This window comes from Cajanus cajan, chromosome 5 (assembly GCF_000230855.2).
Source record: "Cajanus cajan strain Asha chromosome 5, NIPB_CcT2T_4, whole genome shotgun sequence".
Lineage (NCBI taxonomy): Eukaryota > Viridiplantae > Streptophyta > Magnoliopsida > Fabales > Fabaceae > Cajanus > Cajanus cajan.
Window position 1 is genome coordinate 71,074,568 of NC_138521.1, and position 15,653 is coordinate 71,090,220.

The 15,653-nt window shown below is 30.4% G+C and overlaps 2 protein-coding genes across 2 annotated transcripts; both read right to left on the reverse strand.

Moving 5' to 3' along the window:
- LOC109809513 (endo-1,3;1,4-beta-D-glucanase) lies at positions 1–3,830 on the reverse strand. Its single transcript, XM_020372848.3, has 7 exons — positions 3,641–3,830; positions 3,312–3,333; positions 2,354–2,483; positions 1,963–2,053; positions 1,737–1,829; positions 797–897; positions 1–367 (listed from the first exon to the last, which is right to left on the reverse strand). The coding sequence occupies exons 1-7, from the start codon at positions 3,786–3,788 to the stop codon at positions 227–229; spliced, it is 726 nt and encodes a 241-aa protein (XP_020228437.1). The 5' UTR covers positions 3,789–3,830; the 3' UTR covers positions 1–226.
- A 7,236-nt stretch (positions 3,831–11,066) lies between these two features.
- Positions 11,067–14,939, reverse strand: LOC109808727 (endo-1,3;1,4-beta-D-glucanase). The gene is made up of 7 exons (XM_020371842.3): positions 14,659–14,939; positions 13,692–13,713; positions 13,321–13,447; positions 12,917–13,007; positions 12,723–12,812; positions 11,689–11,789; positions 11,067–11,364 (listed from the first exon to the last, which is right to left on the reverse strand). The coding sequence occupies exons 1-7, from the start codon at positions 14,804–14,806 to the stop codon at positions 11,224–11,226; spliced, it is 720 nt and encodes a 239-aa protein (XP_020227431.1). The 5' UTR covers positions 14,807–14,939; the 3' UTR covers positions 11,067–11,223.
- Between the last annotated feature and the right edge of the window lie 714 nt (positions 14,940–15,653).

Sequence of the window (15,653 nt, forward strand, 5' to 3'; positions counted from 1 at the left end):
TATTATGAAAGATAGTAAGGATTAGAAATGGTAGTTCCATTCTAACCCATTCATTCCATTCAAATGTCTAATAAAATCTTATTGGACTTTCAGGCTTTTGTTAAAGCCTGTAATGCCTGTCGTGACAATTTATTCTATATTGAATATAACTACGAGGAAGAGTAACATTTTCCATCCTCCACCAAGGTACACAATATTACAATCAAACATCACATTATAAGATTTCTCATTTTAGATGTTTATCAAACCAATGTAACGTGATTTGATGAGCCTTATCTGCAGCCTTCACAGCTTCTGGATCTTCAGTGTCGTACCTCACAGTCCAACCATGTGAAACGTTAGGAAATATTTTTACAAGGCTATCAACCTGCACAAAACAAAAATGGTACACAAGAGATAAAGTGCATACCCATTAATGACCATAAAAATAAACTACGTTTCACATGGGGTACCTAAAAAGTGTCAAATTATTTGCCAATTCTTCTATCAAATACTTTACTTTTTGACTCCTTAGACATGTCTACCAACATAATGGTGTGAAAAGAACGAGAAAAGGAGATAATTAACGTATTTTGGTATCAAAAATTAAGATACTAAATATGAAATTCGTGTTAAGTGATAGATAGATGGATCCAGTCTAACTTGTCCATACCACCTAAATTAAGAAAGATTAACACAACATCTTGTAATTAACTGTGTGGTTACCGATTACAACAAAATGATATCATAAGCAAATCATCAAGGTAATATAAATTGATAGTACATAACCACAAAAAGAAAATAAGATTCATCCGACCTCAGGTTTAGCATCTAGGACTTGCTTAAATTGTTTTATAGTACTTGGAGGAGTAATTGTGTCATTCTGAGCTCCAAGTATAGCAATTGGAACCTCAACGGCTGAAAGTAATAAGATCAATAATTAACTGTTAGAATACAAACATCTCAGTCACTTCGTTAAGAAATTCCTTCTGATCGCTTCTTCTTTATCTCAATTTATTAAACTATGTCGAAAAGGTAAGTGAAAGAGTGTATATTCAAAAAGCTCCCAATAAAATGTATTCATTGCATAAGAATTAGAGACAACAGGATAGGAGATTTTTAAAAAAAATTCTAGATACACACTATCATTACAGGTTTTGCTCATCTTTCAAACAAAAAATATACTCAATAATCTTGAAATTTATAAATCATCCTTTCATCCATCCATCAAGTGGGATATGGCAGTTGGTCTAATCCAAAATTTTCTCTAAATCTATTTCTATATTAAAATCAAATATCGGGAAAAATGTTTTGTTTTGCTAAATTTTTATAGGAAAACAATTTATCAGCCAGAAGTACCCCCATGGAATTTTGATTATAAGCTTTTCCAAAAACAAAATAAGTTAATAAAAACATTTATTAATTGTAATTATTATGATAGAACAGTAACTTAATCTCTGATAAGAAAAGAGAAAGAGAACCAAGACAGATACAATAACTGATAAAGAATATTATTTATAACTTAGTCATAAAATAGAGTTGTCTAACACTCCGTAGATATTGGTAAGCTTGAAGACAAATATGACTATTTGGGAAGGGATGCACTTCTTGCATTAAAACATGTTTAAATTGATGCACGACAATTGACAAGAAGGTATGACAGAATTACAATACTTTTTTCCCCTAAGAAGATACTATGGGAACCCTAAACAAAGAATATGTAAATACCAAATAATCTAGACATTGAAAATTCATACCACTGATGTCATCCTTCTCGACATATGCTGGATGTAATAGCACAGAAGTTTGGACAAGAAGTTTAGATTTGCTAAGGTCAGACACCGTCTTACCTGAGAAAAAAGAAGAAAACGTATTACATCCCGTGAGTTTATAGTTTATACCTATGACAACCTGAAATTGCAATGTGCACCAAAGAGGGGTGATAAAGAAATAAAGAACACCAAATAAGTGAAAGGCACTCACCGCCCCAACAAAAACCAGCAGCTCCAATAGAAGAAGCACCTTCACTTTTTAAGGCTTCAATAAAGGGTTTTACAGTTTCAAAACCTTTTTCCTACAAATACAATAGGTAAGAAACTAAGCATCACAATGAATTACTATTTACAGATAATTCACAGTTTTTACTTTTCCTACATCTGAATTGAAGAAATCATAAAATTCAATTTACAAATCGGAAACCATCTAAGATGGTGGCGAGCCAGTAGCAAAAATGATGATAAAATTACAGAAGCCAAACATCTGAATCCTCTTCCAAATTTTCAAAGAAGGACACCAAAATTGAATTCAAGATAGAAAAAAAATTCTTGCTAAAAAATTCATAAACAAAACCAAGTATCGTTAAGTAAGAAATAACCGGTTCATGATCTTCTAACCAAACAGGTAAAGGCCTGTTCTCATTCTCGGGATCAAAGGGATCGTCATTGAACATGTCAGGACAGTAGACACGATATCCACCTTTAGCTGCAAACTTGTCTGCAATCTCCCTTCACAATATATAACAAATAGTATTACTTATCAGGGGAGCATATTACATTTGGTATCATAGAGAGACAGAGAGAGAATAGGCAATGAGAGCAGATCAACAGAATGAAGCAGCCAATTCTCTAGTGTATAACATACCGAAACATAAATTAAACTGTGAAAGCAAAAAGGGACATCCCAGCTGAAAATGCACCAATGGAGATTAAAAATGTAGTTATCATCTAACATTCTATATAAAGTCTATGACATTACTTTTCATGAACCACGACTGAATTAACTACACCAACCATACATGATACATGTAGCTTTCGATCATTCCCCAACCAAAATTAGAAATCCATCACTGTTAGCTGAAGCACATGAGCTTATGGTTTACAGAGGACAAATTGTTTTAATTAGAATATAATGCAGAATATCCTTTTTGAAAAACATTTAAATTCTTATGAGCCTATATATGAATGCACAATAGAATCCAAGAAAACATAGATTTGCTCTGGAAGAGAAGCAAACGACCAAATTTAACCAAACTAAATGTTTCTAGTACTTGAACTTATGCCAATTTTACTTTTAGCCCTTAATTTTTTTTACTAGTTTTAGTCTCTTAATTTTTGGCTGACTTTCACTTTTAGTCTATTAATTTTTCCTCTTGTTAACATTTTGGTCTAGTGACATCAAGATTTTTTTTTTATGATAGAAAACTTTAGGGGTTAAAACTAAATAAAATTTGTTCAAGAACTAAAAATGAAAATCGAGAAAGTTTAGAAACCAAAAATATATTCACTCAAATTTAAATAATAAGGCATAAAAAAGCAAAAATGAGATAGACATGCCTGAAAAGTGGTGCTTTATATCCTGCAAGACAAATTGAGCATATTAAGTTAAAAGAAGATATTGGTTGAAGGTAATAACTGTTAAAAACAAACAATAGATACACCAAACAAGGAATTAAGCAATGTTGGTGTGTGTGCAACTGATAAGTGATAAGTTACAGCAAAATCGAAAGCAAACCACAGATACACCAAACTGAATTAGTTAAACAGAGTAAAGTAGCATTCTCATTCTCTTATGTTGTTTCTATTTATAAATAAAACACAGAACCATACAAGGAATGAGTCACAAGAATAAGCGTTGACGATGACAAAAGAAGTTGAATGAATACCAAAAATATCAGAGATGAGAATAATGAGGATGATGGCGTTAGGGGAACCAGTGACATAGGAATTAAGACCAGCAATATTGGTAACATAGCCAACACCACTTGAGGAATTCAGGATTGGCGGGTTTGAGTGGCATTCTCTTCCTAACATTTTTCTCTCTAATTCTTATGCTATGCTAAGCGCTAACATTCATGCTTCATTCGGCTTTTATTTATAACCAGAAAAAAAAAAAAAAAAAAAGATACTTTGTTAAAAAATAAAAAACTTATTTTGGTAGTTTGTATGTTTATTAAAAATCATGTATAATTATTATAAATAAAATGAAAAACTAAAAGCGGACACTATTAGTATAAATAATCAAAGTCGCTGCCCTGAAAGTGAAATGAATTCATAAAGAAATATTAATTTGATTGACTCCGTCCGCCCCAAGATACACCTGCTATAGACTAAATAAAACAACACTAATTTGTATTTGTACCAAGAAAATAATACTATTTTTATAATAAAATATTAATTAAATATCAATATATTTTCAAATATTTATATTTTAAAATGGTACAAATAAGTTTTTTTTTAATATAAGTTTTGCTAATCGGTATTTGTGACAACTTGACAAGTCATTAAACTTAATATAACACAATATTACATTTAATGTAAAATTATAAAATAACTATGTTACTCTACGACTCTTATGCAATAGCTACCTAGATATACACGCAAAAGTTAAATGTATAAAGTATAGAAAACTTAAAACAATTTTTACTAATGCAATTGAAAATATAAAACCCCTTAAGAGATTATATACATACAATTTACATATATACAATATATATGTAATATACTAAACTGTTAACAAAATAACTTTATCATTATCTCTATACAATAAAATTACATAAGAGCAGTGCCACCAAAATCAGGTCATTTATAGCATGACCCTTCACCAAAAACATCCAAACCAACCTGTTAATCTTGACATGTTTCCATCAGAAATTTTAACATGAAGTAGTATGAAAAGAGGTACATCAATGAAACATTATTTTTAACCGTTAGATTTAGTAATAAAATAATCAACAGTTCAGATTTGCTACCTGTAACTTGTTTATGAAAAATTTTGTATTTTGCATATTAGTCCCTGTTTAGGATTACTGTTTTGGCCGCCGGTGGGTGGTGAGGACGAGGAAAACGACGACGGCAAGTGCGACGACAAGGTCGTCGAGGGAGAGCCAAGGGCAGGGAGGGCCGAATTTGGAGGTGGCGAGGTTTAGGGTTTAGGAGAGGCCTTGGGAGAGTTGAACACCGCGGACGACGGGGAGGGGGAAGTAGCGGTAGAGGAGGGACATGAGGCCGGTGGCGCCAAGGAGGAGGAGCACGCGCCTCCGCTGCCACCACGCGAAGAAGGAGGCCGCACCTCCAGGCATGGCAACAGGGCGGGGCGGGGGCTTTAAACTGCCCCCGATACCTGCCGGGGGTAAAAATCTAGGTCCCCATCCTCGCCCCCGGCGGGGTTCGGGTTTCCCCGCCCCCGCTCCTTTTTTTTTTTCTTTTTTCTTTTAAATAAATATGAACACTTTTTAAAAAATAAAAGAAAATAAAAATAATATAAATTTTTACATATAAATATTTCTAATTTTGGTTTATATATATATATAAATAATTTTTTAATTATATTATTAAGCGGGGCGGGGGGTGGCGGCGGGTATGGGGGCGGGGGCAGGGTGGGTATTAACATCCCCGTCCCCGACCCACCCCCGATTTTATCAATCGGGGAAAACCCGAACCCGAACCCAATAAACACGAGTTTTCCCCGTCCAAATCGGGGCGGGTTCGGACGGGTACCCACGGGGCAGGTTAGATTGTCATGCCTACGCGCCTCCACTACCATTGCACGAACGAACTTGCGCTTCTGCTGCCACTGCACGAAGGAGCTCGAGCTTCCGCATTACCACCACGCGAAGGAGGCTGCGTCTTTGCTGCCACCAAGTGAACAAAGTCGCGCTTCCGCTACCACCACGTGAAGGAGCCCGCACCTCCGCGTTGCTACTACGCGAAGGAGGCCGCGCCTCCGCTGCCACTGTGGGAGCGAAGTTGCGCTTCCGCTGCCACTGCGTGAACAAAATCACGCCTTCGCTACCACCACCGTGGAAGGAGACGACCTCTGCTGTCATCGTGCCTCCACATTGCTTTCGCATATAATATAAGGACTATTTTGTAATTTTAAACAAGTTGAAAAACCTGCTATTACAGGTCATTTTACTGCCTCATGGATGAGGCATTTCTTTCAATGCTTCATGTAAGAATCGTTTTCTTTCCATATCAAATATGATAATTGTAGTTCCAACCACACAGAAAATAAAGGGTAAACTTGTGAATGGTTCAACATATCAACTATATACATGTACTACTTATGTTACACCAACAACTTAAAGACATCCAATTATCATCAAAAATCATAACTTTCAATCTTCATATACAACTTACAACATAAACATGTTGTGCACCGAGAGTTTCCATACACATTGTCTCCATATTAGTAAGATATTGTTCAGTTTGGATTATAGTTTTACTTTTGGTCATCACCCAAAAGGTCTCCAATCAATGAAGACAATTGTGTATATATAAATTCATGTTCATCCTCTTGTTTGAACGATGTGAGACTTTGCTTGCATCCCAATGATTGTTCCCTCAAACAAAGGACCATAGTTTACCCTCCGACGAAAGCTATTAGTCCACAAGTATATATGATGGTAGCCATAGGGTTTAGTCACACTCTAAGTACTTGCATCGTCGCTCCATCGTGTTAACTCACGACAACGAGACATGTCTCCTAGCTCTCATGTTATCAAGGAGACTCTCTTCCAAACATGGATCTACCATTAGAAGACTTTTGTGGACCCACCATCATGTTACCAAGAAGAGTCACTTCCACACATGGATCCACAAAAACTTTCGTGGACCTACTATTAGAAGACTTTTGATACAAGAGATCCTATACCCAAATCCACTATTAGAAGACTTTTGATATAAGAGATCCTATACTCAGATCTACTTGCCAGCTCCATCATACTCGCTAAGTTGGTAACCTAGTCAAACTAACAACTCTAATACCCTTTGTTGTGCACTATGGATTTCCACACATATTGTTTTCACATTGTTAAGATATTGTCCATTTTAGGCCTAAGCCTTCATAATTTTGCTTTTGGTCATCACTCAAAAGGCTTCCAACTAATGAAGACAACTTTGTGTATATAATCATATGTTCATTCTCTTATTTGAACAATGTAGAACTTTGCTTACATCCCCACACAACATTGTTAGCATACACAACTTTTTGTCACAACATAAATAACTTTAAACAATTAATACATCATCACACATATCAACTATGGAGATCCCCTCCAACAAAGGTAAGTAATTTAAGTGGTCAGACTCCATCAAACCACAATATTTGATCTATCACAATCAGATCAAGTATAAATAATGTTAGGTCTCTCAAAGTGTCAGGTATACAACTTAAAACTGATTTCTCAAATTTCAGCACTTAAACTAAGAAAGTTTATTACTATGTCAAGATAAAACAACTTGCTTTGTGGACCTACCACAACCTTAATATACATATTTAAGTCTCATATGAAATTAGTCGGTTGACTACTTTCAAATACTACATATCTTTTCGATAATCAATTAATATATAAGGATTGATTAGTTAAGAGATAATAAATTTTTTTCTATAAACAATTACCATACTGTTGCAATAGAAATTAGGTTGATATTTTAGCAATACCGTTCTAGGAAAAAAATCAATTTATTAATTAGTTTTTTAAAGACATTCGTTGACATTATTTAAAAATATTTTGTTTTATTTTGTTAACATCAAGACGTATGAGATTGATAGCGATTTGATTTTGACTTCAATTAAATGAATAAATACGGAAAGTGATATTTTAACTTTGTTTAAAATAAAATAGAAATTATTTGATAATTTTGTTTTTAAGTTTTAAAGTTCATTTCGAGTTGAAACTTTCTTAACAAATTTAAAATTTTAATTTATTTAAAACTAATTAGCTCATTTATTGGAAAAATATATTAAAACAAATAAAAATATTATGTAAAATTAATTTAATTAAAAAAATATCTAAGTGAAACAACTTAAAATACATACATGGCTTAATATGAATATATATATATATATATATATATATATTAAAATTTTAATTTTAAAATACTATTTTAATCCATAAAATGTAATTTTAAAAGGAATTATAAGTATTTTATTATATAGTATTAATTAATAAATATTTAAGTATTAATTAAATATTTAATTTATTGTAAATAACGAAAGATTTACGTGATTATATCGCTTAATCAAGAGATTAAAATTCAAATATTATTGAAAAATGTAGAATTTCAAGTTGAAAGACGATATTCATCTATTTAATATATGTCAAATTTATAAGGGACATTAGTCTTTTAATTTGTGAGCAATATTCCTTAGTATTGAAAGAAAAAATTAAAAACTAACTATAGATTAAAATTCTTAAAAAATCTGAAAAATAAATTTAATTCAAAAAAATATAAATATTTTAAAATACCAAAATTTCATTTACCATATTATTACTTTTTTTTTGCAATGAAACTTTATTTCATGTTATAAATAAATTTAATTTTTATTTTTAAAAATGAAAAATTATTATAATTGATAAAAAAAATTAAATATGACTTACAAATATTTTAAAATATAATGATTTGTAAATAAATTTAAGTATTGATTAAAAAGGATAAAATATTTAAAATTACTATATTATTTTTATAAGATACAAAATATTTTGTTTAACTATTATTCAGTTATATAATATATTTAAGTCAAAATAAATAATTAGGTTCGGCACTTCATTAGGTTCGGCACCTCTACTGTATAGCTAAAGTAAACTATAAATAAGTAAATTAATAGATTTTAACAGATCATTGACATCTATATGCATTTTTATTTCCTTCTTAATTACTTTTTTTTAATAGGAAGTAGCACTTTTAACTTTCTTTTTTTCAACTATATTTTACCTCCCTTTTATTCATTCTTCAATGTGAAATCAAGACTGATGTATCACTTTATTTTTATAAGATCAATTTAATAAAAAGAAGTTGTACTTTTTTTACTAAAATAATATTAATATATTCAATTGTCTTCTTTATCTTTAAAATTTGGTATCATTAAATTTATTATAATTAAAATTCATAATTAATAAATAATTTTAAAATATAAATTATATTCTAAATTATGATAAATAATTTATATTGGTATATAAAGTTATTTTAATTATATATAATGTCTTTTAAAAAATATTGAATTTCAATTTAAATGTAAATGATGAAAAATGATAAATTAAAAGAAATAAGCAATTAAAAAATAAATATACAGACAAAGATAAGAGAAAAACTATTTAAGATAATAAAAAAACAATTTAAGCTAATCGTTAAATTCAATTGAACTTAAAATTAAAATAAAAGTATATTTGAAAGAAAAAAAAATGGTCAATATATGAAATTAATATAAAACATGCTCCTTCGTAAAGTTAGGTCTGTTAGTTGATTTGGATATAATCTAATAAAATAAAGAATTTAAACTAAATCAATTAAATTAAGTTATTTTTTTCTTGATTACATTAAATACGATCCAAATTAAGTAAATCTAATCTTTATTTAATTTGAATCATGAATTTGGACCACTAGGGTTAGTTTAGTGGTTGGGTGGGGAGAGGTTAGGGTAGTTAGAAGCACGAGAATCTAGGTTCAATTCTCATTGCGATCATCTTTGTAATCTTTCTTATCTTTAAAAAAAAATCACGAATTTGTAATAAGTGATATATTTTTCACTATATTTATAGTCTTTTTGAATTTAAATGTTAGTTGCAATTCTTAATTTTCATATAAATTCAAATGTTAATTGCAATTCTTAATTTTCATATAAATTTAAATGTTAATTGCAATTCTTAATTTTCATATAATTGAATTTAACGTTACAAGTTTCAAGTCTTAAATGAATTCAAAAATTGATTTAAAATCATATCGCAAAATTGAAAATGATCATTATTTTGAAAGCAATAACATGACTTAAATATAAAATATAAATAATCAAAATAAACATTTTAATAGATAAGAGACTAAAATAAATATAAAAAATAAGATAAAAGATCAAAAATATAATTCAATCATTTTTATTACTTAATTACTTTCATTATTTAATCTCAAATTTTTATTTTATTTTTAATTATTTTAAATAAAATATAGAGAAGCATAGTACACAAATTTTTGCGAGATTATAATTGTTTAGTTGAAATTCGTAGATGTAGGTGGAAGTCCATGAATTTCAAACGTATTTTCATACCTATAATATACAAGATAATTTTTTTATATATAACTAAAACTTATATTAAATAAATATTTTAATATATTAATTATACCATAATTAAATTTTAATATAGATAAATAACTTATAAAAAAATATTTAAAAAAATTTTGGTGTCATGAGAAAAAAAAAATAGACAAAAACAACTAGAAAGAAAGGAAATTAGTGTAGGGTTTAGAGATCCTTCTCATACACTTAAAACACAAAATCTGGAAGACTCCTCCATATTACATGTTGAACCCCCAACCTAACTCTTAAGCTTGCCAGAACATGAGATAAATAATTACTCTCTCTCGGGATCCCAGTAAACGAGAAAGATTAATCAAATAGTCCATGCCCTTATTTTTAACTAATAATAATTTATTTTGAAAATTAATTAAAATTAGTTTAAAAATAAAGATGAAAAACATAAATCAAAAGAGGTAAGTGATTAAAAATAAATAAATAAAACATATAAAATAAAATGAGAGTGGTTTGATATGGTTGAAAAATAATTTTTTAAGCTAGTTTTTATATCAAATTAATTAACACGTTGATTTCTCCTAAATAAGAATGACAAATAAACTAATGTATAATGCTCAAATTCATCCAAAATTTGATGAAAAATATTCGATTTAACGAGGTACATGTAATACCTAATTTATTAAAACAGATACGGAAATATATATCCGTACTCGTATTTGCTTTAAATTTATAGAATTTTTTTTTAATTACTTAATATTTATGTAATTATTACTTTATTTTAAATTTATGTCAAATAAAACTTAATTAATCTAATTAATAATCTATGTTGAAATTTTTATTTTTTTATAAAAATAATAAATTAATTTTTGAAGAAATACGAATATACTCAATACCTGAAAAAAATTAAGAAGATAGATATAAAGTATAAAAATAGAGACTGAGATGAGATAGTGAAACTCATATTTCCATCCCAACTCCCAAATTGCCCTCTTAACCAGGCTATGAGATGCCACCAACCATTCGAGGGGCAAAATGAGACATGACGTGTCACGTAGGCAAGGAGAAACTCAAACACATCACAATTTTAAGGGGTGAATCTAGCAAAGTTACAACAAAAGCCTTATTCCTCTAGCAGAAAATGAAGATAAGTCCACACACAATTTCTATGTTGTTTTATTTTGTAGTCCAAACACGTACATGTTCTTAGCATATAAACATTTCTCACTTAAGATGTTTAGCAAACCAGTTCAGCAAGACCTGATGGGCCTCCTCTGCAGCCTTCACAGCTTCTGCATCTTTCTTGTCGTACCTCACACTCCAACCATGAGACACTTTAGGAAATATTTTGACTAAAGAATCAACCTGCTACAATACAAATATCCCCTCATCAGTGTCTTAAACACAACTTTTTCCTCAATTCATTAATTCTAAACATGAATGAATTAATTCAAAAACTTGAATTGCAAATTGAATGCTAAAAATGAAATTTGAACAAAGCTAAACTACACATAGATGAATTAATTCCAACTTGTCTGCACGCATCAAAAACATAAAAGAAAAGGAGATAGAAAGAAAAAAGAATCAACATAGTTACCACAAAATAGTATGACTAATATCATTAGCAAAACATAAAGGTAATATAAAATGATGATAGATATCGACAAAAGAAAGGAAAGAAAATACGACCCCGGGTTTAGCAGTTAGGACTTGTTCAAACTGTTGCAAAAGCTCTGGGGGAGACATTTTGTCAATCTCAGCTCCAAGTATAGCAATTGGAATATCAACACCTGAAGACCAATAATTGACTGTTAGAATATGAAAATCTTTGTCACAGCTTCAAGAAATCTGCTAATCATTGCTCTTCCTTCTTTCACTATTTTGAATGATTCAGAAATGACAAGTGAATAAGTTGGTATGAACCAATCTTCAATAAAGTAGAACCAATGCATAATCAATTAAACCAACTGATTTTTAATACACTGTTGTAAACAATCAAAGAGATTTTTCAAATAAAAAGGTAAATTAAATTACCTTTAAGTAGCAAGTTGTTGGCTTTAAGAAATTGGAACATTGACTGCAACTTGCAATCATAGGCTATATAGAAACTGCATATTCTATTTCTTTCCCGCTTTTCTTAAAGTCAACTTTTCTCACATCTTTCCTTTCAACTAATTGAGAAAATTTCAAATTTCAAAAGGTTTCTTTCCTCTCGATTTTCTTTCTCTTCATTTAGGATAGGGATCCATTTAAAAATTCCAAAACAATTAAGGGACAAACAAATTAATTTAAAGTATAAAATATTCACCAAATTCATTTCTATCCTACAATCAAATGTTAAATGTAATGATTATGTGATACTTTCATAACAATAGATGCCAATATAATTTTACAAAAAGAGGAAAAGGATGAGAAAGCCAACTAGTCCCATGATAGTTGATGCACAATTACAGTAACCGAGGACATATTAGTGATAACTTTGTCATGAAAATATATTTGATCACATCAGCAATATGCGAAATTCACTGCAAGTCAGCGTGAAGCCAAATATCATTATTGTGTAAGTGATGCAAGGCCTCAGTCACATAAACATGCTTAAATTGATGGTATGATAAGATTCTGCAACATAATTTTGATGGTCATTCTTCCTTATAAGATCCAGAGTAATTTTTCATAAACAAATATGCAGATTAAGAAATAACCCAAATAGTGAAAATTCATACCCTTGATATCGTCCACAGAGACGAATGATGGATGTAATTGCACAGCAGCTTGGATTAGTCTGGATTTTGCAAGTTCGACCACAACTTTAGCTGTGGGAATGGAGAAAAGGGTTCAATTTGTGAGTTTGATTACTAACTTAAAATAAAAGCAATAATTATGCTCAAGAGGAGCCAAACTGCTATACAGTACTTACCCCCCCAACAAAATCCAGCAGCCCCAATAACCGAGACACCTTTACTTTTCAAAGCATCAATTATGGATTTTGCATCTTCGAATCCTTTGTCCTATTTGATACATGATGCATTACAATTTTAAAGAAAAAAGTCACAAAATTTTGATACATTTGATCCGAGATAATATAACGTTTGATCTACAAATCCTAAGAGGTTGCAGACTAGCATTCAATACATAGGACTCTGGCCAACCAAGTACTATGGTGTTAAAAACATCACATAAAATCACATTTGAATCCAACTGTAATCTTTTATAATCAGAACTATAGTGTCACCAAAGTTTCAATAAAATAAAATAAAATTATTTTAACATAATTCAAAAACAATTATATGCATAACCAATTATCAGAAAATAAGAACAAACCGGGCCATGATCTTTTAACCAAACAGGTAAGGGCCTGTTAGTATTCTCAGGATTATAGGGATCAGCATGGAAGAAGTCAGGAACAATCACATAATACCCAGCAGCTGCAACCTTGTCTGCAAGGTTCCTAAACATCAGTGAACAAACAGTGTTACTTACAGAGGTATACTACATTTAGCATCATAGAGAGAGATGGATACAAACTAGAAGCGCTTTTGAGAGTTTCTCCATTGAAAATAAAAAAATATTTTTCTGCAGAGAAACTATAAAAAAACGCTTCTAAATTTGTATAATTATATCCAAATAGACTCTTAGAAAACTACTAAAATAGAAATAAAAAATAGACATGAGATTTGAGAATTAGCCCATACCTTAAATTTGGTGCTTCATATCCTGCAAAACACATTGAGCATGTCAAGTTAAAAAATGATAATGCTAAAGACTAAAGCAGTTAAAAAATACGCACATACGATCAATATAATCAATTCAATATGGGTGTGTTTAGATGAGCGTTCAAAAATTGATTAAGTATAAAGTTGATTTTGAAAAGTGATGTAATTTTTATGTTTAGATATTTTTATTCTAAAAACAAGTAGAAAAACTTTTTTTTTATCCGACCTACCTAAAATTGTTTTATTGCATTTTTGGTAACAAGTCAATTATATTTAACAGTAAATCAACAAGAAACAACTCAAGCTTGCTTTTCTACCAATTTCCTCTTTTTGAGGTAATTTTAAGGGGTGACAGGGATCTATAACGCAAAACCAAATGTGCACTTATCAATTTTAGACCAAGAATCAATTCCTCAGCAGTCACCATGAAAACGAACATGAACATTTACGGAAAATCACTTTAAGGGTTTGATTGGTTTCACACTAAACATGTTCAAAATCAATTTTATTACATCCAAAATTATTAGAATCACGTTTGTTGCATATTTGATTATTAGCAAAATTAATTTCAAGATATGAAAATTCATCTTGGAAGCAACTATTAGTAATTTCTTTATCAGATAAAGCCAATATTAAAGTTTTATTTGCCTAGATTTACAGTTATACACTTAAAAACAATTCAGATAACAAATTTCCGAACAACATGCAGTAACAAAATCAAATCTATATCCCTTCTCGTCTAAAGGAAAACCACATTACTTTCACATTTAGACAAAATCAATTGTGTAAAAATTCAAACATGCACTATAGAAACCAAAGTTTACTCATAACATAAGATCTTCTTTTTTTCTTTCCGCAAATCAAACAGGGCCTCAATTACAAAAACCGCAGCAGGAAGCAGAAGAAAAAAACATGGTAACCCAAAAAAGCACAACGCAGAAAGTACCAAAAATGTCGGAGATAAGAAGAAGGGCAACATTGGAATCAGGTGAGCCAGTGAGGTAGGAATTGAGAGCAGCGAGTTTTTCAACGTGGCCAGCTCCTCCATTGGGGTTCAGAACTGGTGGGTTTGAGCAGCATTCAGGTCCTGACATTGTTATTGTTATCACTCGCAACAACCTTAGTTTCCCACACTAAAATTTCCTTGACTTTTCAGATAACGCTTCCCTTCCAGATGAAAACTGAAAAGGTCAATAAACAAAGAAAGAAACGGAATATTCCACCCAACAACTTTACTTCTGACTCACCACAATTATCTGGCTATATCTGCTCACACGCTTCACACTCACCCACCACGATTTTCTTTTCCATTTTACTCTATTTTGGATTATTATTATTTTTTTACATTTTTTAATAATTTTTATTTTTCTCTCAATTTAAGTCCTAGTTTATGTGAATTTTTTTTATACTATTAACTAATTCAAAATAATCGATTGAATTACTCACTTATCAATTTTTTATTTTTTTTTACTCAATACTCACCAAGTTACCACCCTAACTTTGTGGTTTGGTTAATTATAGAATGAAACGATTTTCACCCCTTCAATTATGAATAATAAAATACAGGCACCAATGACGTTGTTATGGTTGATGACAAATATGAAGAGAGAACAGGCGTAAACGTAATGTAAATGAGGCACGTAAGTTTTATTGTCAAAGCTGGGGGCCATGACATAAGTTTGAAAATTGGTTGGGTTTGAGCAACACTCTAACGTTTAAACTGATTGCTGCACAATACAAGGCACAGGCAAACTCATCGCTAATTTTAGCACTTGTTAACAGTGTTTCAAGAAGCCAAAGAAATTTTGGTTCATCTGAGGTAAAATATGATCCCATATCATAATAAATTGGCAACACATATCTCTTAACTTCTTGATAGTATAAATTTAAAAACAATAATTAAAATGTAACAGTCTCATCCAACATATTTTTTTGTTATTA